At 37.5% G+C, this 23,673-nt stretch overlaps 3 protein-coding genes across 4 annotated transcripts in view; 1 reads left to right on the forward strand and 2 right to left on the reverse strand.

Annotated features, from left to right (window-relative positions):
- Nucleotides 1-1,051: 1,051 nt before the first annotated feature.
- Nucleotides 1,052-4,459, reverse strand: LOC123681237 (elongation factor Tu, mitochondrial-like). Its single transcript, XM_045619504.1, has 7 exons — nucleotides 4,301-4,459; nucleotides 3,948-4,238; nucleotides 3,695-3,895; nucleotides 3,298-3,638; nucleotides 3,047-3,197; nucleotides 2,788-2,989; nucleotides 1,052-1,482 (listed from the first exon to the last, which is right to left on the reverse strand). Exons 1-7 carry the CDS (start codon nucleotides 4,335-4,337, stop codon nucleotides 1,293-1,295), a joined length of 1,413 nt encoding a protein of 470 aa, XP_045475460.1. The 5' UTR covers nucleotides 4,338-4,459; the 3' UTR covers nucleotides 1,052-1,292.
- Nucleotides 4,460-4,545: 86 nt separating this feature from the next.
- On the forward strand, nucleotides 4,546-5,977 carry LOC123681238 (keratin-associated protein 5-4-like). 2 transcript variants are annotated; one of them, XR_006747667.1, is made up of 3 exons: nucleotides 4,800-4,941; nucleotides 4,997-5,175; nucleotides 5,270-5,409. XR_006747667.1 is itself a non-coding variant. In XM_045619505.1 (2 exons), the coding sequence occupies exons 1-2, from the start codon at nucleotides 5,141-5,143 to the stop codon at nucleotides 5,958-5,960; spliced, it is 726 nt and encodes a 241-aa protein (XP_045475461.1). In that variant the 5' UTR covers nucleotides 4,546-5,140; the 3' UTR covers nucleotides 5,961-5,977. The 2 variants fall into 2 exon arrangements, 1 of the variants encoding a protein (XP_045475461.1); XM_045619505.1 differs by having other exon boundaries at nucleotides 4,546-5,175; nucleotides 5,270-5,977.
- Nucleotides 5,978-8,288: 2,311 nt separating this feature from the next.
- Nucleotides 8,289-23,673, reverse strand: part of LOC123681236 — a 34,652-nt gene continuing 19,267 nt past the window's right edge. The window contains exons 3-7 of the mRNA XM_045619503.1: nucleotides 15,361-15,435; nucleotides 14,010-14,189; nucleotides 11,313-11,507; nucleotides 10,412-10,821; nucleotides 8,289-10,356 (exon numbers count right to left, since the gene is read on the reverse strand). Of these exons, the coding sequence (XP_045475459.1) occupies nucleotides 8,827-10,356; nucleotides 10,412-10,821; nucleotides 11,313-11,507; nucleotides 14,010-14,189; nucleotides 15,361-15,435 (2,390 nt within the window). The 3' untranslated portion in view covers nucleotides 8,289-8,826. The remainder of the gene's footprint in view (nucleotides 10,357-10,411; nucleotides 10,822-11,312; nucleotides 11,508-14,009; nucleotides 14,190-15,360; nucleotides 15,436-23,673) is intronic.

Raw genomic sequence — 23,673 nt, forward strand, 5'->3', positions numbered from 1 at the left:
TTTTATTTAAACAACCTAATGACTTCTTCTCTGAAGTTCCATACTGTAGCCAGAAAACACCCTGTATATACAGGGTGATTCATTAAGAATCTCTGAATTTTATATCCTAGAGCTCAAGCAGATTCTGCCAAATATCACTAGTTTATGAGTTACCAGATGTTTAAAGTTTTATGGATTTTGAACTAATTTTAATGTTTTTTCAATTTATATTTAAACTTTTCAATCGGGAACAAAAAATATTTTTATAAGGCATGTTGAGCAGAATCATCATATTTTGAGATCTGCAATTCAGAGATCTTATTGAATCACCCTGTGTGAAATCTATTGTACAATGTTCAATAGTTAAATTAAAAAAAAATAAACATAACGCAATTATTCCCCAGAATAAATTGGATTATTATAGAAACACCAAAAAAAAAACTGAAAGAATAATAATTAATAATAATAAAGTTTATTCGAGAACTTCAACAAATAAACATAGTTTGTCACAGAGGTAATATATACTGACAGAGTATATTAACCTGTACGTGATACTAAATTAATTAACAAAACTAAGTCTTAAAACCACCAGAAAACTATTGAATCTGATCTTTATGTTAATTCATTTATTTGCCATTTTCTCGAATTTTAATTCGGTTTATGTTAGAATTTATGTCATAACTGAAAAAGTAAATCTCGAAAATAAAGCTTTTATCTAGAATTTTTGAAAAAAATAGAACAAAATGTGACTTTTTTTAAATTTATTTAATTTTCATCATCAATCACTACATTCTAAAACTAATTTTTGATTGAAGGAAGAAAGTTAAAGTAAAAATAAAATAATTGTCTTAAATTTTTATCAAGAGTCAGTTATTCCTACTTTCTCATTAGAATCCATTTATTACAGAAATTCTATCGACTTTTTATCATTGATACTTCTTTGCGTTGAAATACTATTATTTTTAACCAAAACAAGAAATCCATTTACTAAAGTTATAAAATTGAAAAAATTAACTTCGGGTTGAAACAACTCACAAATCATCAAAAAAGGCAGAAGGATAAATAAAAGAAGTTTTGTTTAATGTTTTATTGATCATTACATAAAACGACCTTTCGTTTATTAGTCAACTAACACAGTTTGTAAAGTATTTTCTTTAGACATGTTTCTGAAATATAATAAACACATTATCAATGTGATTTCTAAAAATATCTTAACCTATAACTGGGGATGATGTTCCCATTTCATAGTTTCAAAACACTCAACTTCACAATAAGAAAATGAGATAAAAAAAAATATAATTTATCCATTAGTTTCACTTGCTAGCTTGGGCCAATCTCTTTTCTCTTTGTTTCTTTCCTTCAATCAATGTATCCCTTTCCTCCTTCTTCAAATCGGGAAGAACTTTAGTTACTACCCCCGTACCCAGAGTTTGAGTACCATCCCTCAACGTGAACCTCTGGCCTGCCTCCAGCACCATGGGTTTCAACATTCTCAACAGCAGCCTGAAAAATGCAAAAAAAAAATCAATTCAATTCAAAGTCTAAGCGAATATTTTGATGGATGATCCAAACTTGAATGACGATATTTCATCTTATGCTCATGATTGATCTGTAGATTGTTGTGAAACATACTTTGAAATAAATTTTATTATTATTATTATTAAAATTTGCATAACATATTTAATATTTATGAGGTTTAAATTATACACCTAAAATTTACAATTATTTAATTTTCTTAATTCAAAAATACATAACCTAATATAACCTATATCTGAATTGAAAACTGATATAACGGGTGTTTTTTTTCGAGGTATATAACTTTAAGTTGGCATAACTGTTCAAGATAGCGACTGATTCAACAGCTGTCAAGTGATTTGTTCTCAGTTTGGTTTGGCAATTCATCATGAATAGACTCACGCCTGAACAACGCTTGCAAATAGTGCAATTTTATTTCGAAAATAATGGTTCTGTGCGTATCGCGCACTACGTCCATTTTATTTTGTTTAGCGATGAAGCGCACTTCTGGTTGAATGGCTACGTCAACAAACAAAACTGCCGCATTTGGAGTGAAGCTAATCCTCAAGTGTATGTCGAAACACCGTTACATCCAGAAAAACTGACTGTTTGGTGCGCTTTATGGGCTGGTGGAAACATTGGTCCGTACTTCTTCAAAAACGATGATGGCCAGAACGTTACAGTCAATGGTGATCGGTATAGAGCCATGATTACTAACTTTTTCATTCCTGAATTGAACAACCATGATGTCCAGGAGCTGTGTTTCCAAAAAGACGGGCAACATGTCACACAGCTCGTGCCACAATCAATTTATTGAAAGACACGTTTGGTGACCGCCTAAATTCACGTTTTGGACCTGTGAATTGGCCTCCAAGATCTTGTGATTTAACACCGCTAGACTACTTTTTGAGGGGCTATGTAAAGTCATTGGTCTATGCGGATAGGCCACAAACCCTTGACCATTTGGAAGACAACATTCGCCGTGTTATTGCCGATATACGGCCACAAATGTTGGGAAAAGTCATCGAAAATTGGACGTCCAGATTGGACTACATCCGAGCCAGCCGTGGCGGTCATATGCCAGAAATCATATTTAAAATGTAATGCCACAAGATTATCTTGCGGATAAATAAAATTCATGTCAATCGAATAATCCATCGTTGTTTCATTGCAATTTAAAGTTATATAGCTCTAAAAAAAAACACCCTTTATAAGAATATTCATAAAAAGGAAATATTGGGCAAAACTATCAAAATCGAACAATATAAATTGAATCAGGCACATTTATCTTACCTTGCATCCTCACCAGGCATGACCATCTCTTTATCAGGTACTAAAACTTGACATGCGGTGTCCCAAGTCCTACAAAACATTTGTAACTGAGTATAACTCGTGATAGGTCGAGTTCTACCTCCTTCCTCTTTGCTCAAAACATACACTTGACTTTCTATATTGTCATGATTTTTCACTGTTCCAGGCTTTGCCATGACCATTCCTAAAAAAAAAAATTATCCCTTTGAATTTTGAAAGTTAAACAAATTGATAATCCTACCTCTTTTAACATCTTCTCTCTTGATACCTCTGACCAAAGCACCCAACTGATCTCCAGCTTGGGCCTCATTTAAAATTTGGTGGAACATCTCGATACCTGTGACAACACTTTTTATCTTCTTATTGTAACCTATAAATTCACATTCCATTCCCTAGACAAGAATTCATCAATATTAGAAAAACACAACTAAAATTCTACACACTTAAATGTAGGAAGGATTTTGTTTAATTTTCCTCTTGAATTTCACCTACCTTTTTCACAATACCCCTTTCTAAACGTCCAGTCACTACTGTGCCTCTTCCAGGTATCGAGTGTGTGTGTTCCACAGGTAAAAGGAAGGGTTTGTCCAGTTCTCTAATAGGAGTGGGAATATGTGCATCCACTTCCGCCAATAACTTTATAATTGCATCTCTACCAATTTCTGGGTTTTTATCTTCTAATGCGCACAATGCAGATCCAGCAACAATTGGGATATTTTCTCCATCAAATCCCATTTCTGTGAGAAGTTCCCTAATTTCCATTTCCACTAATTCCACCATCTCTTTATCACCGGCATCAACTTTGTTGATGAAAATAACTAAATGTTCAACACCTTGAAGAAAGAAGAATATGAATTTTCTAGAAATAAAATGTGAGAACCTGTATTACCAATTTGTTTAGCTAATAATAAATGCTCTCTTGTCTGTGGCATAATACCGTCAGTTGCTGCAACGACAAGAATTGCTCCATCCATTTGGGCAGCTCCTGTTATCATATTCTTTATATAATCAGCATGGCCAGGGCAATCTGTATGCCCATAATGCCTGTTCTCGGTCTGATACTCAACATGTGCAACATTAATTGTGATTCCTGCGATAAAATCATTTTCAATATCTCTCTTCGAATCCTTTTATTTACTCACCTCTAGCTTTTTCTTCTGGGGCATTATCAATGTCAGCGTATTTTTTAGCCTGTGCTAATTTTTGATCAGCTAATACTTTGGTGATAGCAGCTGTAAGGGTAGTCTTTCCGTGATCTACATGACCAATTGTTCCTACGTTACAATGAGGTTTATTACGTTCGAAGACTTTCTTTTCTGCATAAAACCTTTTTTGGTAACTTGGAACTGTACATCTTACAACAGCGCCGCTGGATGTATTTTGAAGGCATGTGAGATCCGCCAAGAGTAATTTATGGACTACTCGACGAAAAGCTGAAAATTTACATAACCTATGAAATAAATCCGAGAAATAAGGCTGAAACTGAGGTAATTACCTGGAGTAAGCGCTCGTGCTACTATATATGATGACATTCTTCCTCAAAATTGCTAGCTTTATTTTAATTGGAATTGCGAGTTTAATAAAAATAAGTTATTTATATTGTATGGAAGTTCACCTCACTTCGGCAATTTTTTTCTAATAAGATCACAGAGAACACAGTCGACGATAGAAATGTATGCAAAAAGGGATGGCCAAAGTGTAAACGATACAAAGTCGACAACTTCAACTTGACAAATATGTCGTTTTGATCGGATAGTGAAGTGTTTTTTTTTCCAAATTTCTGTTTAATTTGGCGATATATTTTTTTCCTGAAGAAAATTTTCGTGATGGGAAAGAGCTGCTGCGACGTTTCCAAACAGAGAAAATGCTTGATGAAAACCTTGAAAAAACTGACCGAAAGATTGGAAAATAGTCCCCCCTGTCAGGTGAAACCATACCCGTGTACCCCATGCTGCCCCATGGGAGGTTTCTTACCATGTGGACCCCCGCAATGCAAATGTTGTTTGGTACAAAAATGTTGTTCCAAGTGCCCTGATACTTCACCACCAACGCCTTGTGGCCCTTTTCCAGACAGTTGTGTCTCTATATGCTCTCCAGCTTCTCCCAATCGTTCCCAACAGAAATGCTGTTGTCGGTGTAAAAAATCATGCTCGGCTAAATGCTGTTGTACACCCAAACGTTGTATTTGCAGGTGCTGTTGCATGCCCTGTGTTCCTCAGCCTGCCATGTGTCTGAAGAGATGCTGTCCAATTCCATGCAAGCCCAAATGTTGCTGTTGCAGATGCCCACCTCCAAAGTGCTGTAAGGTGGAATACAAAAGGAGTCCTGGGAATCTATGTTGCTGTTGCAACACCATCTGTGTACCTCGCTGTAAGTCAGAAACACGCGTTATTGTCCCCGTAAAAAGGGGAAAAGCTTTGACCTGCTCTAAATCTGTGGAGTTACGTGGAGGTGTCCTTTACAGAGGCTGCGATTGCGACAAGAAGAACGGTCTTCAAGATCGTTGCTTGAGGTGGTGCTGCATCAACAATCCTAGTTGCAGAACAGATCCGGCTTCCTGCCATTGCAGTAAATTTTCTTGTGGAAAACATCTTGGCATACGAGTTGGCAAGAACAAAAGTATCAGTTACACTTGCTGTATCTGTGGACCTCCTATGTGCCCTTGTATGCCTTGCTGTCCCGCAATATGTTGCTGTCCATGCAACTGCTGTTGTAGATGCAACTGTTGCTGTTGTTGCTGCCAGCAAAAATGCGAATGTGAATGCCAGTGCTGTCCTTCTACCTGTGAAGTGGAATGCTGTTGTTGTCCACCATGTCCCGAGCCTCTTTTACCGTGTACACCATGTCCGAAACCTTGTTCACCATGTCCAAAACCTTGTTTACCGTGTCCAGAACCTTGTTCACCGTGTCCAGAACCTTGTACACCTTGTCCAGAGCCTTGTCCACCTCCAGAACCTTGCTGTCCACCTTCACCTAGCCCTGAACCTTGTTGTTTACCTTGCTTTGATTCGCCTTCTCCACCCTTGGCGCAAGGTTGCACTTGTGAAAACAACTGTACCTGTAATGGGGGCACTCAAACAATGGGAGATGAAGGATCTTGCTACATTGAATATTCTCCTCCGCAATGTGGAACATGTCAAAATTGTCAATCTTAAATATAACATATCATGCCATCTAACATATCATGTGCTTCTTTCAGAAACATTTGAGAAAAACTAAAGCGATTCACCATGATTGTGGGATCTATCAGCTTTAGTTATCTATAGAATCTACTGACTCATAGTTCTATCAGATCTAAATATGTATTGATATTGATATTTTAGCTCTATCGATCTATTTGATATGTACTTCAAGAGACTTGCTATAGTAATTATTGAATTAGAAATAGGGACAACCTCTGAGCATACAGCATATATTTTCATCGATTAGAAACTTCTATTATCAATCCTGTGGACCAAACTGTATTTTAATCATGCAATGCAATATGAATGCCTAGATGTCGAGCAACTAGGAAAAGCCAATACTTAAGCTCCATTTTTATAGTAATTCGAAGATATATTTCAATATGATAATAAGACTTTTTAAGTATAAACCTTATGATCTCCAACAGATTGTGGGATTCTTGTTACAATCAAACAAATAGTCATAAAGGAATAGAACGACTTGATCATTAATCATTTTATTTTAAGTACACACAACTATCACAGTATTGACAAAACAACTTGATAAAAAATATCGGTATATGGGCTAAGATTTTAACTTACACTTATGTACTACTCAATTTCTCGTATTTTTAATGTTACCAATCATCACAAACATCATTGGGACTTTCCAAATAGCTCAGAGGACAAACAACACAAACTTTGGTAGGTTCAAACTTACAACAATCATTCGGAGACTCGAAAACAACCCGTGGTATATTCAAAACCTTGGGATTTCCTCGACAACAAGAGTACATTCTTTCATCATGTGATGATGGATACGCTTCTGAAGAATGAAAGTCTGTTGATAAAGGAAGGTAGCATATTTTTTGAGGTTGATATCGAACACCATAATCCTGGTCACAGTCCAAATCTTCATTGATGGCAGGCAAATCTAATTCTTGGTCTTCGTAATCAAAATCACCATCATTGAAATCTCCATATGCTGGTGGTGGTTCTCTTAGTCTGGGAGGTATTTCTGGAAGGTGCCTTCCCCCAGAAAAACGACTAAGATAGCAAGCTGCTGGTCTGGTTCTGCACTTGGGGTTTCTGAGACAACAGAACCTGAGGCATCTGTCTTGTAAACCGTTGGTTTTATCACAATCACAACCATGGTACATGAGTCCTCCTCGAAGTTCTTTAGATTGGCAACATCTTGGAGGAGGAACGATATTTTGATGTGGTCTGGAGGCCATTTGGTTATCCAGTGAATCAGCTTTGATTACGTACAGTCTTGGAGATTTTTGCTGAGTAAAAGGATACCTTCTATTTCTAACAGGAGGAGACTGATTCAAGCACATCCTATAATTTACCGGGGGTTCAACATCTTCAGGAGCTATCGGTTTCAAACATAAAGTAGTTGAAGGCGAACACTCGTGAACTTGAAAACATTTCTCTAAACCTTTTTCCCGAAAAGGCACCAAAGGAAATTGCTTTTTCCGAAAAGCACACTCGAAGGGGACTACTTTTCGAGGATTTGGAGGACATCTTCTTTGCATAGCAGGACAGGTTGGGAATATCTCGCGAGGTATTGTTTTCTGTCCATTGCGTCCAGTTTTTCGCGTATGAGGGTCACCATCATCGAGATAGTTGAGAAAGGTCTTCAGATCCTTCAGAGCACATTTCCGTTTTCTATCCATCGGGTTATTGTTAAAAAAATAATGGAAAAATACGAAAATTTGGAAGATGCACTGAAATTTTCTTTGAGAATGTCAGAATGAAGGTTATCGAAACAATTCAATTTGGAGTAGGACACGAACATTTTCAAGGTTCAGTGGTTTTCGGCTTGAAACCCTGTCCAAATGAAAGGTTATTCAAAATTGAGGCAAACAACGTGGAAAATCGGAACTTTCCCTACCATAGACATCGATAGTCTTTATGTCTATAGAATCAATTATAGTTCTGGTATATTTCTATAAGAATCTAGCCAGTTTCGCTCATGAGATGAAATGTCAATATCGCAAATTGCCAGTTTATAATTGATCCATATTTTTCTCGAATCCCTGCGAAAATTCACGTAAAATGTACTGTTGCGAGCCTTGGGGACCTCAGTATTACAGAAGGTCTTACCTTGACCCTCCAAAAAGAGGCAAGGCTTGCATAAGGGGCTGCCCTCCAAGACAAGTAATCATCAAACGCATCGAAACTTGGGGAAAACATAGATTCACCTTCAGGCAAGATCCGTTTGGAGGAGCAAAGTCATTTCTAGAGCCATACGACGACTTCACCTACATTTCTGACATGATCTACGAGTACCCTCAGCATGCACTCAAGAAAGACCAGTTTAGATGGTTGGAATGAATCAACATGATACATCTATTTTTATTAATAAATTATTCAATACAGGAAGAGACCAACATTTCAAACAATTACTTCCACAATAGGTGGGCATATACTCCTGCCTAGCTTCAGAGCGTTTGACAATAAATAATAGCTTTCCTAATTACCCTGAAACCTTTTCATTGAGCAACATTGGCTGAGTAGATGTCCACCATATTATTCTCAATAAATACATTTTTGGAATATCTCCAGAATCGAGTCTTTTGGTTTCTTTCCGAACTTGGGAAGGTTTACGTAATTTATCAGTTCTTCTCGTGTTGCTTATTACTTAATTCTTACGGTGGACGAAGAGAAACCTCCAGTTTCTCTGGATCCAATCGGAAACCATCTACTTATCAGGAATATACAGAGGGAGGGAGAGACAGAGGAAATGATAAAGACAAACTATAGTTAACTAACGCTTCGTGCGTCTAGCTCCATCTCTTGCCGCACGGCTATCAGTTTCGTCCATAGAACCTTCTCCTAAAACCGTTGGACCACTTCATTGGGCGTTTTTCTCGTATGCCTTATATTGCGAACTGAAGAAATCTCTAAGGGCACCCAATACTCCAGCATCTAAAGGTTGTGATCCTCTGACAGCCAATTTCGCCAAAGCTTGACTGACCTTCTCCAGGGACTCGGCTTCTTTAGTCTTCGTTCCTGGCGGAATGTTAGATTTTGGAGTGCTGGTTTCATCCAGAAGCTCTTGGAACACTTTGCGGGCTTCTGCTTCTTCCTCCTGTGGAGTCTTGGGTTTTTCTGTACTTCCTAAACCCAGCTCCTGATTCAGTTCAGCAAAAACTGATTGGTCCAAGGAACTGTCATCGTTAGCCCTCTTAGTGATGGTTCTGTTAGATGTTACTTTCTCAGGAGGTGCACGCTCCGTTGGTGTTGAAGTTTTGTTCTTTTCAAGCTCTGAGACGTCAATCATCTCAACGTCAGTGACTTTGGGCCCATCCTTGGGTATCTCCAAGCTTACCTTCTCATCTCTGGCTTTTTTCTCTTCGTCGTTGGACAGGTCCACGGTGTATTCTTTGACGAAGAGCATATCGTCCACCTCAGAGCTTTTAGGATCGTCTGCAACGCTGGCATCTTCATTTGACGTAAGTGCTGCGTTAGTTTCTGAGGTCGTTTGTTCTCCAGTGTCTTCCCCTGAGGTTTCCAAGCTTTCGATAGACCTTGACGTATCAGTTTGCGAGATATCTGTTAGGTTACCTGCCTTAGAACTTGGGTCCATTTCAGGTTTTTGGGTCGAGTCAATATCCGGTCCAGAAGTACTGGTTGTAGTTGAAACAATATCATCTTCAACATCTGCTTGGTCTGTTTCTGAAGGGGCGTTTAGGATCTCAGGAGGAAGAGCAGCATTCAGGTTGATCATAGGAGTGAACTCCTCGACGATTTCTTTCAACCATTCCGTGTGAGTAGAATTTACAGGTATGGTCTTGTTGCTCCGTATTTCCAATACTTCCGGCAGTATTTTGAACTTCTTCTCTTGGTTCTCTCTGGGTATCGTTTGGTTCACGATCTGATCCATTTCAGGCTTTAACCAGACGTCTTCTGGTTGTGTTGGATACGCAGGGTTCACGTCCAGTTCCAAAATGATAGTTTGATCACTGACTGAAGGTTCAGTTGCGTTAACACTCAAGCTTGAACGAACCTCAGTCACATTTTCAGGTTCAACGAAGATTACAGTTGAAGTTTGTGTTGAATCTTCAGTTGACGATGAAGTTTGGGTTTCTGAGGATTCGGACACCGAAGGAATGGTTGTGGTAGGGTTGCTAGGAGGTGATGTTGGTGGAGAAGTGGCAGGTTTCTTCTTCTTCTTTACCAGAGACAGTATATGTGTTGAACTTGCTGGTAGCAGATCGTTATTTCGTTCTTCCGAAGTGGTTGGTGGATCTTGGGAGAATGAAGTAGAAGCATCTAGATTAGTGGCGTTTTCTACTTCCTCGATGCCTCCCCTTTGAAGTCCTTCAGCTCCAAACAGGGTTATGATTGAGGAAGGAGTGCTGCTTGCATCTTTTTCGTTTACCTATAAAAAGTAGAAATTATGGGTGTGAAGAGTTAGAAATACTAAATTTACGAACCAGCTCGTTCCTCTTGAGGTACAACAAATTGTCACCAATCCTGATGACAGGTGGAGGACTTTGTATCACCTCTGTCAACTCACTGGATTCAGCTTCTGAGTCAGTTACAAACAGATCATTCTCTTCAGTAGCCTTGGTCTCTTCGATTATCAGCTTTCCTTGCGTCTCTGCCTTCTGTTCCTCCTTGGGGTTGGAGGTGATGGGTATCTCCAAGATCTCCGGTATTATCTCTTGGATGGTGATCTTGGAATTCTGCAGGGAATCGACGACGTCCGGTTGGATCTTGTTGTCGACATCTTGTGGTGGTTGAAGATCGACGTTGGTGGTTGGTTTGTTTGTGAAGGTGTTTTCTTCGGGTGTTGCCGGGTTTAGACTGAAGGTGGCGTTGGTTACGCCTTTCTCCAGAGAGTCTGTAAAATAAAGAAGGGTGTGAATACATATGGGAAGAAAGGGGCATGAAATGTTCTTTGAAGGGTTTGGACAAGATTATTTAAGAAATAAAATCGATAGAAACAAAAAAGAATACCTAGATAGCTGAAACTTTTACTAGTAGCTACTCCTTAGTTGTAAGAACCAGAAGGATTTTTATATAAAATTAGGTATAGTATATCCAAAGTCACTTGGAGGAAGCCAGAATATTTCGATTATACAAAGATTGTCCAAGTTTCCAGAAATTCCTTTGGGGCCAGTGAATTTATTGCCCAACAATACTTTAAAATAAACCTTGGTATTTAGCGGATCGCGGCATCTTTTTCAAAAGGAACATCTGGCCAAGCGTTTTTATGGACTAGTTCAAGTGACTTTGGATATACTATACCCACTAGTACAAGTCTCAGCTGGTTCTCAACTCAAGGTTGTATCTTTGGTATATGCTGTTTGAGGTTAGAAATATAGTTCGTACCTCTTGTTGGACAATGGTCGTACTTAGGACAACACTGGCCAGGTACTTGCTTTCCTTCACAGTCGTTTCGGACGTAACAAGATAGATCTGCACATTTGATCTCGCCGCCTCTGCAATAGCATACTTTGCATTCATCACCAGGTGAGATTTCCAGACGTTCACCGTTGGAGTATAACCTACCCTTGTATTCACATTCTGAAAAAAAAAAAATTGGAAAGTTATTAATGAATTTTTATGGTGGCAATTGAATTTCTGATCTCGATTCTCCTTGGGTGCACATGATGGCCAAAGAAAGGTTGACGACGTCGGGGAGAAAGACGTGAACCTCAGTTTGATGTTGAGCGTCATGTACAGTGCATACCATTTTGGGTGAGACAGCCAGGTTTCTCGCTTGTTATTGAAGATAGAGCCTTGCGGTTTTCACGTTCCAACTTTTTCGTGAAACTCAAGTTGGTCTAATCAGATTTTGCTTAACTGTTTCCGTTCAAGAGATACAGGGTGATTTTGGAAATTGATACTTTTCGGACCCCTCCTTCATCTCCGAAGTTATTAGAAATAATGCTGAGGTAACAACTACGTCTGAATCAGAATTCTGCGTAGAATCCAGTGGCGTACTCAATATTTTTTTTCGGTATATGCTTTTGAAGATTCAACACAAACCTATATTTTTTTTAAAGGAACATCATGTATATCATTACTTCGTTGAATTCGTTATTTTTTTCCCTTCAAAATGATGTATGATACTATGTAGGAGGATGTTCAGAAATGTTGAAAAAAACACTAAAATATCAAATAATGATGATTTTTTTGTAAATGGGCCATGAATTTTCTATGTTTCAATAAGAGGATTATTACTTTCGATTTTTAAAACTAGTAGGTCATTGATGATACAAACATCCTTGTTGTTATTACGGCTACTATGCATTTGGGAGCATTGTTTTATCAAGTAGGCATTGGAGGGAAAAAACCAATCTTATCTAGCTGTCATCGCTATGAATTATTGTTATTATTATTGATTCTTCTTTTAAAGTTGATGATATAACTCGGACAAAAGCTATTTGACATGCTCGAATGTTGCCAGGTTAGAGGCGATAGCCGATATCATATTATAAATCGCATAAGATTCTTATTAAATGAATAACCTCAAAGTAAGATTCATAATCAACGAAAGGATGCTTAAGTCGTTAAGAAAGCACACTTATATCTGAAAAAAAAAGCTTTTTTCATCAACGAAAATGAAAATTCGAGTCAAAGAATAAACCCTTTGCAAGTTAAGTCTTATACGTGAACTTCCGCCACTTGGCTTGCAGACCTTATACAAGTAGAAAACTCCGTATCCGGCCCCTTATCTTTTTTATCCGCCCCAAACTGCCTCGTAAGCCTCCACAGGATCGCGAAATTCTTCCCGCGACCTCTCCCGAAATTCCCATCACGTCCCTAGGTCGAACCATAAACGCGGTGGAGTTTTACAAGTTTCAGAATTTGTATTCCAGATCTGCAGCGGAGCGTTAGGAAGTTGCCGAACTGAATTGCATCCTGGAGGCCTTAAATTCCCCCATCTTCCAGACTTTCATCCCGTAATTGCCCAGTTAAGATCGAAAAATGTGGCCTCTTCGGTTCCATATTTTCCAGCCTCGGCCCACTTTTGGGCACGATGTTGCATCGACTTCATCGACTGGAGAAAGATGGTCTGAATTTATGGATTTCATTCTATGAAGACGTTTATATACAGAGGGAAATATACTAACAATATGAATGGTGTTTTTGTTTAGAGCTATAGAACTTTAAATTGCAATAAAACAACGATGGATTATTCGATTGACATTAATTTCATTTATCCGATAATCTTGTGGCATTACATTTCAAATATGATTTCTGGCATATGACCGCCACGGCTGGCTCGGATGTAGTCCAATCTGGACGACCAATTTTCGATGACTTTTTCCAACATTTGTGGCCGTATATCGGCAATAACACGGCGAATGTTGTCTTCCAAATGGTCAAGGGTTTGTGGCTTATCCGCATAGACCAATGACTTTACACAACCCCACAGAAAGTAGTCTAGCTGTGTTAAATCACAAGATCTTGGAGGCCAATTCACAAGTCCAAAACGTGAAATTAGGCGGTCACCAAACGTGTCTTTCAATAAATCGATTGTGGCACGAGCTGTGTGACTTGTTGCGCCGTCTTGTTGGAACCACAGCTCCTGGACATCATGGTTGTTCAATTCAGGAATGAAAAAGTTAGTAATCATGGCTCTATACCGATCACCATTGACTGTAACGTCCTGGCCATCATCGTTTTTGAAGAAGTACGGACCAATGATTCCACCAGCCCATAAAGCGCACCAAACAGTCAGTTTATCTGGATGTAACGGTGTTTCGACATACACTTGAGGATTAGCTTCACTCCAAATGCGGCAGTTTTGTTTGTTGACGTAGCAATTCAACCAGAAGTGCTCTTCATCGCTAAACGCGATACGTATTGCAAGCGTTGTTCAGGCGTGAGTCTATTCATGATGAATTGCCAAACCAAACTGAGAATAAATCACTTGACAGCTGTTAAATCGGTCGCCATCTCGAACAGTAATGCCAACTTAAAGTTATATACCTCGAAAATAAACACCATATACCTATTTTTTTTGACACTTTCGTCGATCTCCTAGATTTACATAAAATATTGTCTCGTCTTACTTACCGCATTGGTAGTCTGGACAGCATTCATTTGGCCTGTGTACCATTTTACAGCCTGGTTTCTTGTTAGCACATCGTAAAGCCTCGCACTGAACTCCAGGAGGCTGACATTTGCATTTCAAACATGGCTGCTCGGAGGGAACTGCCTCGTTGATGCCATAAACCAAGTCTCCGACTATGCAAACTGTCGAATGAAAAAATTACTTTTATGTGCTTGTGTGCAAGAGAGCTGGCTTGTAGAGAAAATTAGATCGTATTTTCTGTTTAAACGAGCTGGAGAAGGTTATGGATTTTCTTTATCCCTTCAAAACCTTCTGTGATTTTTTCGTGTGTGTTTTGACGACTATCTTCATGTCTATTTCTGTGTTGAATTCAACACTATATCTTTTTGTCACTCAATTTAGTGATCATTACCTTGAAAGTTATTTTTGAGGTTATGTTAATGTTTTGTTCATGCATTTTCGAGAGATTGTTACTTTTTCTACAGGGTGTCCCAGAATTAATGGCAACCAATCAGGTTCAGAAGAATGTCCGAGAACGCTTCGTTGAAGAGTTAAACGTTGCTTCAAAGACGACAATTTGATGATAGATAGGAGTTCAATGCTTTTTTACCTGTGTAAAATTTTATTTGATCATACTAATACCAAAATGACAAAAATAGATGAATCCATCATAAAGTCATCTCTGAAGCAATGAGACTTGTCTTGTTTTGAGGTTCTAAACGTACATCCAAATCCTGGGATCCTGGAGTAATATTCTAATTCTATGATGGATGTTTCAATTTTTCGAGAAAAAATTTTTTTTTCAATGTGGATTTATGGAAAATTCATTCTATAATATTTATGAAAATTCTTAATTTTTGTAACTCGGACGTATAGATTGTGAAGAATTCCACCGTTCCTGTATAGCTCTCGTAGTTTTCAGAATATTGATCTCGAAAATTAGAAAAAAATCGCCAAAAATAAGACCCGCACAAGGAACGTTATAAGATACCTATATCTCAAAAAAAAAAAAAAAATTGGCCACAGATCTTTCAAATAAAACTTTTCTCGTGGCTTTCAAATCGATCCATAATATGCTATAAAGAATTTCAAGTCCGCACCTGCTAGGCGAAATTGAACAAATTTTCCTTCGAAAACTTAATTTTACACATTTCGTTTTCTGAAATGAGAGATCAATCTCACACCTGATAACAATTTGTAATCTACGATATCGATCCAAACAAATGAAGCGCGATATTATTCTGACAAACAACTGGATTACATCGGCGTCGTCCAACTGGTCTAACGTTTTTCTTCTTCTTCACAATTTTCGACTCCAAGAATTCCACATTCAGAATTCTAATTCTGACTCACCTTGCGATTGGTTGACATCCCCGTCGGCTTCGATCTCCGGGTAGACCTCCCTCTCGATCCTCCTGGATGCTGGTCCTGCAAAGAGGACAAGGCGTTAATAAATAAGACACAGGTCCGAACGTCAGCCGCCCCCATAAATAACAAACGGGGCTTAACGGTCCAGTGGCCCAGATCGGGAACGCGCCCGATCATCCCTGAATTTCGACAAATCCATTACGGGAATATACAGCGTTATCGACGAGACAAGTTTATGATGCTACTGGGGGGTGGAAGAGGGATCGATCCTGTTGCGACGCCTCTGGTTGCATCAATTCGACGCTTCGGAGGCTTTCGAAGGGGGTGTGGGGGTAGTTGGAGTTTGTTATGGGGATGGGGTTGTTGAGTTTGTGAGGAGGAAGGGATGACCAGTGGCCCAGATGACGGCCGTCCGGTCTTGGCATAATTATAAAATACAAAATATTTGAAGAAGCTATGGTTTATTATTTCCTGAGGGAATATTTTGAATCATCAAAAAGAGGGGTTGAAAAAATGAAAAATAAAATCATTAATGCGCTGACATAAAATCAGAAGCTCTTGATTGATCGTTTTTTGATGTGTTTCCGAACTGACTTGCAAATTCTATTTTCGAAAAAAAAAATATTCGCATGATTTTCGCATTTTATTTATCATTCTGTTATTTCGAGTTTCAACATAAAAACAACGAAAAATTAAGTATAAATAAGTACCTATATAAAAATATAATAGTTCCTTTTTTTTTCGGCAATTTCACTGAATTTTGTAAAATTTTCTCTCTTATGATATTATACACTGTGTCCATAAAGTATGTAACAAATTCATTTTTAGCTAAACAGAACATTTTGAGAAATAATCCTGAAACACGTCGTTTTTTTATTTTAATTCACCGTATTTTAAAATATTAATCTAATATACAGGGTGAATTACTTTCGAGTAATGACGTCACCGTAATTTTTTTTTAATGTAACACCCCCATTTTGTCACAATTTTCCGATTACTCTAGCTGAGCTGATTCCAAAAATGTATACTATGATGATTCCAATTGGTACAGAGTGGACAAAAATACAAAAGCTTTGTGTGTGCTCATAAAGTAACGCGTAACATTTTTTATTAGTTAAATTAACAATATTATCTAAAATACTCATTGTCTAGCGGCAATTGGTTTGAATGTAACACCCTGTAGTTTATTATATTTTTAGATTAATAAAAATGAGCTGTTTCCAAACATGTTTGGTACTTGTGGTCTAGCAGACAGAATATGAGCACACACAAAACTATTGTATATTTGTCCACCCTGTACCAATTGGAATCAACATGTGATACATTTTTGTAATCAGCTCAGCTAGAGTAATCAGAAAATTGAGACAAAATAAGGGTGTTCCATTTAAAAAAATGACGGTGACGTCATTACTCGAAAATAATTCATCCTGTATATTAGATCATTATTTTAAAATACGGTAAATTAAAATAAAAAAAATCGACGTGTTTCAGGATTATTTCTTAAAATGGTCTGTCGATTCGCATATTACAAGATGAAAACTTTGAATTGGAGTTTCTATGCCTACTTCAAGTTGATTATCTTGTGTAAATAAGGTGCTACAAGAAAAAACTTGAAAAAAAAATCAAACTGAAACACCTTTTATCACGAAAACAAAGCGTGTGCAGGCCCATATTTATAGGCCTTTTTTTTCTCAAAATGACCCGAGAAATCTGTCATTTTCGTTTGTATCTCCAATTCAAGAACACCCTGTGTAGGTGTGGGTTGGGTACCTCAGACAAAATCCGAAACTTGTCCTCGCTGGAAACAACGCCAGAATAGAATTCGAACAAGTAGCGAACTACTCAGCAAGTCGAGTATTCAATTACTTACAACCCTGGTTGGAAATTAGCAAATGCACGAAAAAGTTGAGTGCCTGAAACAGTCGTCCATTAAAACTTCAATAGAGTGGATCCATAATTCACGTTTTCGTTCACTTCGACAGAAATCTATTCGCCTCAACTGATTAATCGAGTTATTCCATAAATGGGACTTCGAATGGAATTTCTACCTGAAATTCTGTGTTTGTCTTCCGAGGCAAACATTTCAGGGGTTCAACTTTCCACCCTGACCAAGTTCCTTCTTGTGTTGACGAAGGAAATAAGCAATTACCGATGTTACCGTTTGCTTGAACTTGGACATCAATTTTGAATGAGAAAATTAATTGTTGCTCGGAAAATGAGTTTTTTTTTACAACTGCTATGGAAAGTAGCGTATTCTTCATAGCTTACTCAATTTCAAAACTATGTATTGCTCATACTGTGAGAAATATTATTTAACAAGGCACTTTGTTCACAAAGCGCTTGATCCAAGAAATGCAAAGGTACTATCAACGAAGGCCATTTTGAATTGAATCAGGTCATAGAGTAATAAACATAGATAGAGGGAGTATATGCAATTTTTACATGTCCCCAACATGGTTAGAATACGTTGTCGGATTGTGATATATTTTCAAATCCACAATTTGACTATATCGTTATGAATGTATATTATATTGAATGAAATATATTTATTTGAGTGATTCCCGATTAAATATCGAATCCGATATTTTTCCTGATAGTTGAATTTATAATAAACAGAATATTCATTATTTTCTGTATCCACCTGCTGAAATCCAAGGTTTAGCAACTTTTGCTCTCCTAGTGTCACACGTTATTTCACGTCGTTTGGCGCGCTTGAAGTTTGTTTTCTGAATTTCTGATATATTTAGGTATTTATTTCAATATTTTTTTAGTTAATACGAAACGTTGATTCACTATGGGACAAAAGAATTGTGTTCTTCGTGGAGAAAATCGCGAACTGAGTGAAATATCGTATCACTGATATGTTTTCATTTCCGCGCGCTTCATGTCAAATTTAATAGTTCATGTTGGGGACAAAATCTCCTTACTGGAAATGTCATACGCTCCCTGTATCTATGTTTATTACCCTGAGCAAATACCCGATATTGATAGTTATCTATGAAAATCAGATTTCGATAGAATTTCCAACCACTTGAATATGTTTGTTTTTTTTTTTGGTTTTCTTGTCATCTTTTTTGTAACTGAATCCATATAAATACACTGTACCATTTGTAGAATCTTCAGTGTTTAAATATGAACTTGAAATGAGTTCGAAACCACGCAGGTACACAATGTAAACTTCATATTGTTTATATTTTATTTTTGGTAGTAAAAACATAGAAATGATAAAACTCGTTTTAACATACAATGCAGGAATCACACAAAGACAGACAACAACTTGTATAATGTTTAATGAAAAATCAAAAGGATCGGAATAAAATTATTTAATATTAATTCAAATGACTTGCTATCAAGTAAAGACAGAGTTGATAAATTTCGTAACTTTTCTCGAACACAGCATAACTATTGAGTATTCTCAGCAGCGTAATACAGTTCGTCGTGAATTGTACAAGACTTGGATCCTAGTTAACACTTCTGGATACAAAGTTAACATTTATCCTTGACAGGAACCTTCGTACTCTATATTAATTTCGAAGTTTCCTCCCATTAAACTACAAGCTAAACAAAAAACCAATTAATCCTAGCAAGAGGTTAGAACTGCTGTAATTAGCAACTTTGCGATCGTTCAAAGTGCCAACAAACTCGATCAGGGGGTGTAATTTATCACAGGGTGTAGTTTATGCAAACTATCCCTTCGTTCATCAATCTCCTCCAGTAATCTGAGAGTCCCGATTTCTCCTCTTCGATTTAGATTGACGGGAGTGAATTTCCTGTTTTTTTTTTTATCGGGAGTTTCAAAGAAAGTCTGAGAAGTTTCGGCACTTCGAACGATGGAGATGTTGGTGATGCAAATGGCTGATGCCATTGAAAAAAAGTTCTTTCATTTGATCTCGCAGCTATGAAAAATTCAGCAGAATTTTTAGTTAGTACCAACCTACAAACGATACGTGTCAATATTTGACAGCAGTCCGACCATTATTTTGTGAGATATTGCGTTGTGTTGTGAGTGTAGCTACTTTTGTTATTTGAAAAAAAAATTTAGTGTGCTGATATATTATTGCTTTTCGAAGGGAAAAAATACAGTTGAAGCAAAATCTTGGCTTGACGAAGAGTTTCCGGGGTCTGCACCAGAAGAATCAAACATCATCGATTGGTATGCTAATTTTAAACGTGGTGGAATGAGCACAGAAGACGGCGAACGCAGTGGACGCCCAAAAGAGGCTGTCACCGACGAAAAAATCAAAAAAGTTCACAAAATAATTTTGAATTACCGTGAAGTGAAGTTGATCGAGATAGCAGACATTGTGAATATATCATCTGAACGTGTACATCATATCATTCGCGAATATTTGTACATAAGAAAGCTGTGTGCAAAATGGTTGCCACGCGAGATCACAATCGATCAAAAGCAACAACATGATTCTGAGCAGTGTTTGAGGCTGTTTAAGTGCAATAAATCTGAATATTTGCGTCGATATGTGAAAATGGATGAAACATGGCTCCATCATTTCATTCCGGAGTCCAAACGACAGTCAGCTGAGTGGACTGCACGCGATGAACCGAATCCAAAGCGAGGAAAAACACAACAGTCATCTGGCAAGTTTATGGCATCAGTATTCAGGAATGCGCAAGGTATAATATTCATTGATTACCTCCAAAAGGCCAGACCATCAACAGCGATTATTATATAGCGTTATTGGATAGTTTAAAGGATGAAATCGTTAAAAAACGGCTCCATTTGAAGAAAAAAAGGTGTTGTTTTATCAAGACAATGCGCCGTGTCACAAATCAATTAAAACAATGGCAAAATTGCATGAATTGGGCTTCGAATCGCTTCTGCATCCACCGTATTTGCCTGATCTGGCCCCCAGCGACTTTTTCCTGTTCTGGGACCTCAAAAGAATGCTCGCAGGAAAGAAATTTAACGTCAATGAAGAAGTAATCGCGAAACTGACTTCTATTTTGAAGCGAAAGACAAATCGTACTAGAAAAATAGTATCGAAAAGTTGGAAGATCGCTATAATCGCTGTAGCGCTCTCGAAGGCAACTATGTTGAATAATAAAATCGAATCTTGCCAAAAAAATGTGTTTTAATATGGTAGGCCGGGGACTTTTCAATTGGCCTGTTATACTTTTTTTTGTGTCCAAATGAAACCTCTTACTGTATCAATCGATTTCTTTATTTTTTTTTTATTATTGGACGTGCTAGCTATGATTTCAGCAATAAAGGGTTAGGGAATTGCTTCTATATCCAAATAGTTATTTATAATACAAGTGCAGAAGGCATTGATATTCTTCCACGAGTTCAAAATTCAAAAACGAGCCACGAAGTGGCGAGTTTTGGAATGAACGAGTGGTAGAATGAGCCTTCTGTACGAGTATTATACATTATTTTCTCTAATTCATTGCATTTTCATTGAAATTAATGAAATATTTCCATAAATATAATTTAGTGATTCTTGCATTGAAAAATGTTGGTTGGCAGAACTGATTTCTTTAAGGCGAATTGATGAATTGACAGATAAAGCCGTGGCGGAAAGTTCGGAGTACCAACATAGAATGATAAAATATAACCATGAAAACTGTGCGTTTCTGATATATTCTCGCACGATTTTGTTCTACAAGATGTGGAAGAATGAACGGAATAACCACAGAATTAGAGAAATAATATCCTAAAACGCTTCTAGTGATCCTCATGAAGATTCACATAAATCTTCGTCCAGTTTTTTCTCACAATTATCAACGAATTGACAGAAAGATCGAATCGATATTGTTGAATTGAAACTCAAACAATCCTTCTGGACAGGAAGAAACTGTTGAACCCAATTAGCTACTTAATTATAGCTAGCCGATCTCGTCTTTCACTCGTGCGCCACCACAAGAATACAAATCAGATTGAATTGCCTTAGAACAATGGCCTTTGCCATATGAATAAGCTCGGCCAGCGATATCATAAGTGAAAGTACCTATCGACTATCATATTTCCAACCGCTCATCTCCCAAGCGCGAAAAAAAAATTCCCCCAGGACTGCGAAAATTCACTTAAACTCCGAAAACTCGATCATAAAATGAACTTCTTCAAGGCGTGATAAATTCGAGAGAATTTTCTTGCGACTTTTCGACTCTTCGTCTCTCCCCTCGGGAAAGGAGAACGATGTTTGGTTAATTGGATTGGGGGAAGTGGAGTTTTGGGAGAAAAAAGAAAAGTTACAGAGTCGAAAAAATTTTTTAATTATTGGAGTTGTTTTGTCGGATCGTTATATAGAACGTTGTTCTGAGCGACTATCGTCTCGTGTTTTATCCGTTTTTCCAATAAAAGCAGAAATGTGTGGGAGGATAAGCTCTCATAATCCAGAGAGTTCGAACAACGTGAAAAAAATTTGTTTCGAGTTGAATTTAAACTTGTATATAAAGGGTGATTCAAGATCCCAGGTTTGTAACTTTATGGAGTGATAGTTCTACTTGAAATAAGAAGTTCTTTCAAGTAATTTTTTCCATCTCAAATCCCTTCGGAGATACAGGCTGTTGAACTCAATTTTTTTCGTTTATTTGTACTAATTCTAAACCAGTTGGGATAATAAGCCTTTGAGTTTTGGGGGTATTGTACTCAGAGGATTTCCATTATTTTCAAGTTCTTGTTGAGTTCCTACAATGTCTCAACGGTGTAGTTTTCGGGGGAATAGTGTGTTCAGACGCCCCTAATCTCTACACCAATGAGGATACGGTCTACCTACCGTGTTCAAGAAAAATTACTTCAATGTTATAGAGACACACTCAGAGTAATAAACATAGAGGGAGCATATGTCATTTTCAATAAGCAAATTTTGTCCCCAACATGAACAATCAAATTTGACATGAAGCGCGCGGAAATGAAAACATATCAGTTATACGATATTTCACTCAATTCGCGAGTTTCTCCTTAAAGAACGCACTTCTTATGTCTCATTGTGAATCAACGTTTTATATTAACTCAAAATATATTGAAATGAATACTTAAATATATCAGAAATTCAGAAAACAAACTTCAAGCGCGCCAAACGACGTGAAACAACCGATGACACTAGGAGGGCAAAAGTTGCCAAACCTTGGATTTCAGCAAGTAGGTACAGAAAATAATAAATATTCGCTTTTTATAAATTCGACTATTAGGAAGAATATCGGATTCCAAATATTCAAATTTGAATATTTAATCGGAAATCTCTCAAATAAATATATTTCAGTCAATATAATATACATTCATAACGATATAATAATATTGTGGATTTGAAAATATATCACAATCCGACAACGTAATCTAACCATGTTGGGGACATGTAAAAATTGCGAATACTTCCTCTTTCTATGTTCATTACTCTATGGGTATCTGGAAATATCAAAAATATGATGCTTTTCATAAACTTCAGGCAATCCACTTAAAACTCTCAAGCTGACAACACAAACACAAATGTTATAAAAACCCAGAAATTCAGTCACATCGTTTTTGCTGATCCTAAGCGAAGTTTTGAAGCAGTATCACAGCTTTCTGTGGTTTTGTACAAAACAGCATCAAGCAGATTCATCTCTTCCGGTCTCTGCGGCTTTGTTTCGTAACAGCCGGTATCAGAAAGGTCATTCCATCTTTCTGGTTCGAAAACCGCGAGCGTAAACCCAGTGTCCCGCATACACGCGAGAGATATTCATGAAAGTTGCTATCGGTGACTTTCCTATAGGGATTTATCGGAAAGTTATATAATTCCCTCAATTATACAAACGAGAAACGCGGTAGTTTTCGCTTCATATATAGTAATAACCCAGAGTAATGAGAATTTTGATTGACATTGTTGTTTCCGACACCCGGTTGCCAAGTTATCCAATATCTCGTTCGATTTTGAGGCTGGGGAACTGCACCTGTCTGGGTTGTCGACTGTACATGTGTTCATGCCAATATTTCACTGCTTTTTTCTTAAAAATTTGACTTTATTCGAAAGTGATACATATGTATTACTTTCTGCTGTTTTTTTCCGAAATTCGAGGCTTAATTGTAAAAAACTGGTTATACAGGGTGTTTTTTTAGAGCTATGGAACTTTAAATTGCAATAAAACAACGATGTATTATTCGATTGACATGAATTTTATTTATTCGCAAGATAATCTTGTGGCATTACATTTTAAATATGATTTCTGGCATATGACCGCCACGGCTGGCTCGGATGTAGTCCAATCTGGACGTCCAATTTTCGATGACTTTTTCCAACATTTGTGGCCGTATATCGGCAATAACACGGCGAATGTTGTCTTCCAAATGGTCAAGGGTTTGTG

This window comes from Harmonia axyridis, chromosome 5, assembly GCF_914767665.1.
Source record: "Harmonia axyridis chromosome 5, icHarAxyr1.1, whole genome shotgun sequence".
In the NCBI taxonomy this organism is placed as follows: domain Eukaryota; kingdom Metazoa; phylum Arthropoda; class Insecta; order Coleoptera; family Coccinellidae; genus Harmonia; species Harmonia axyridis.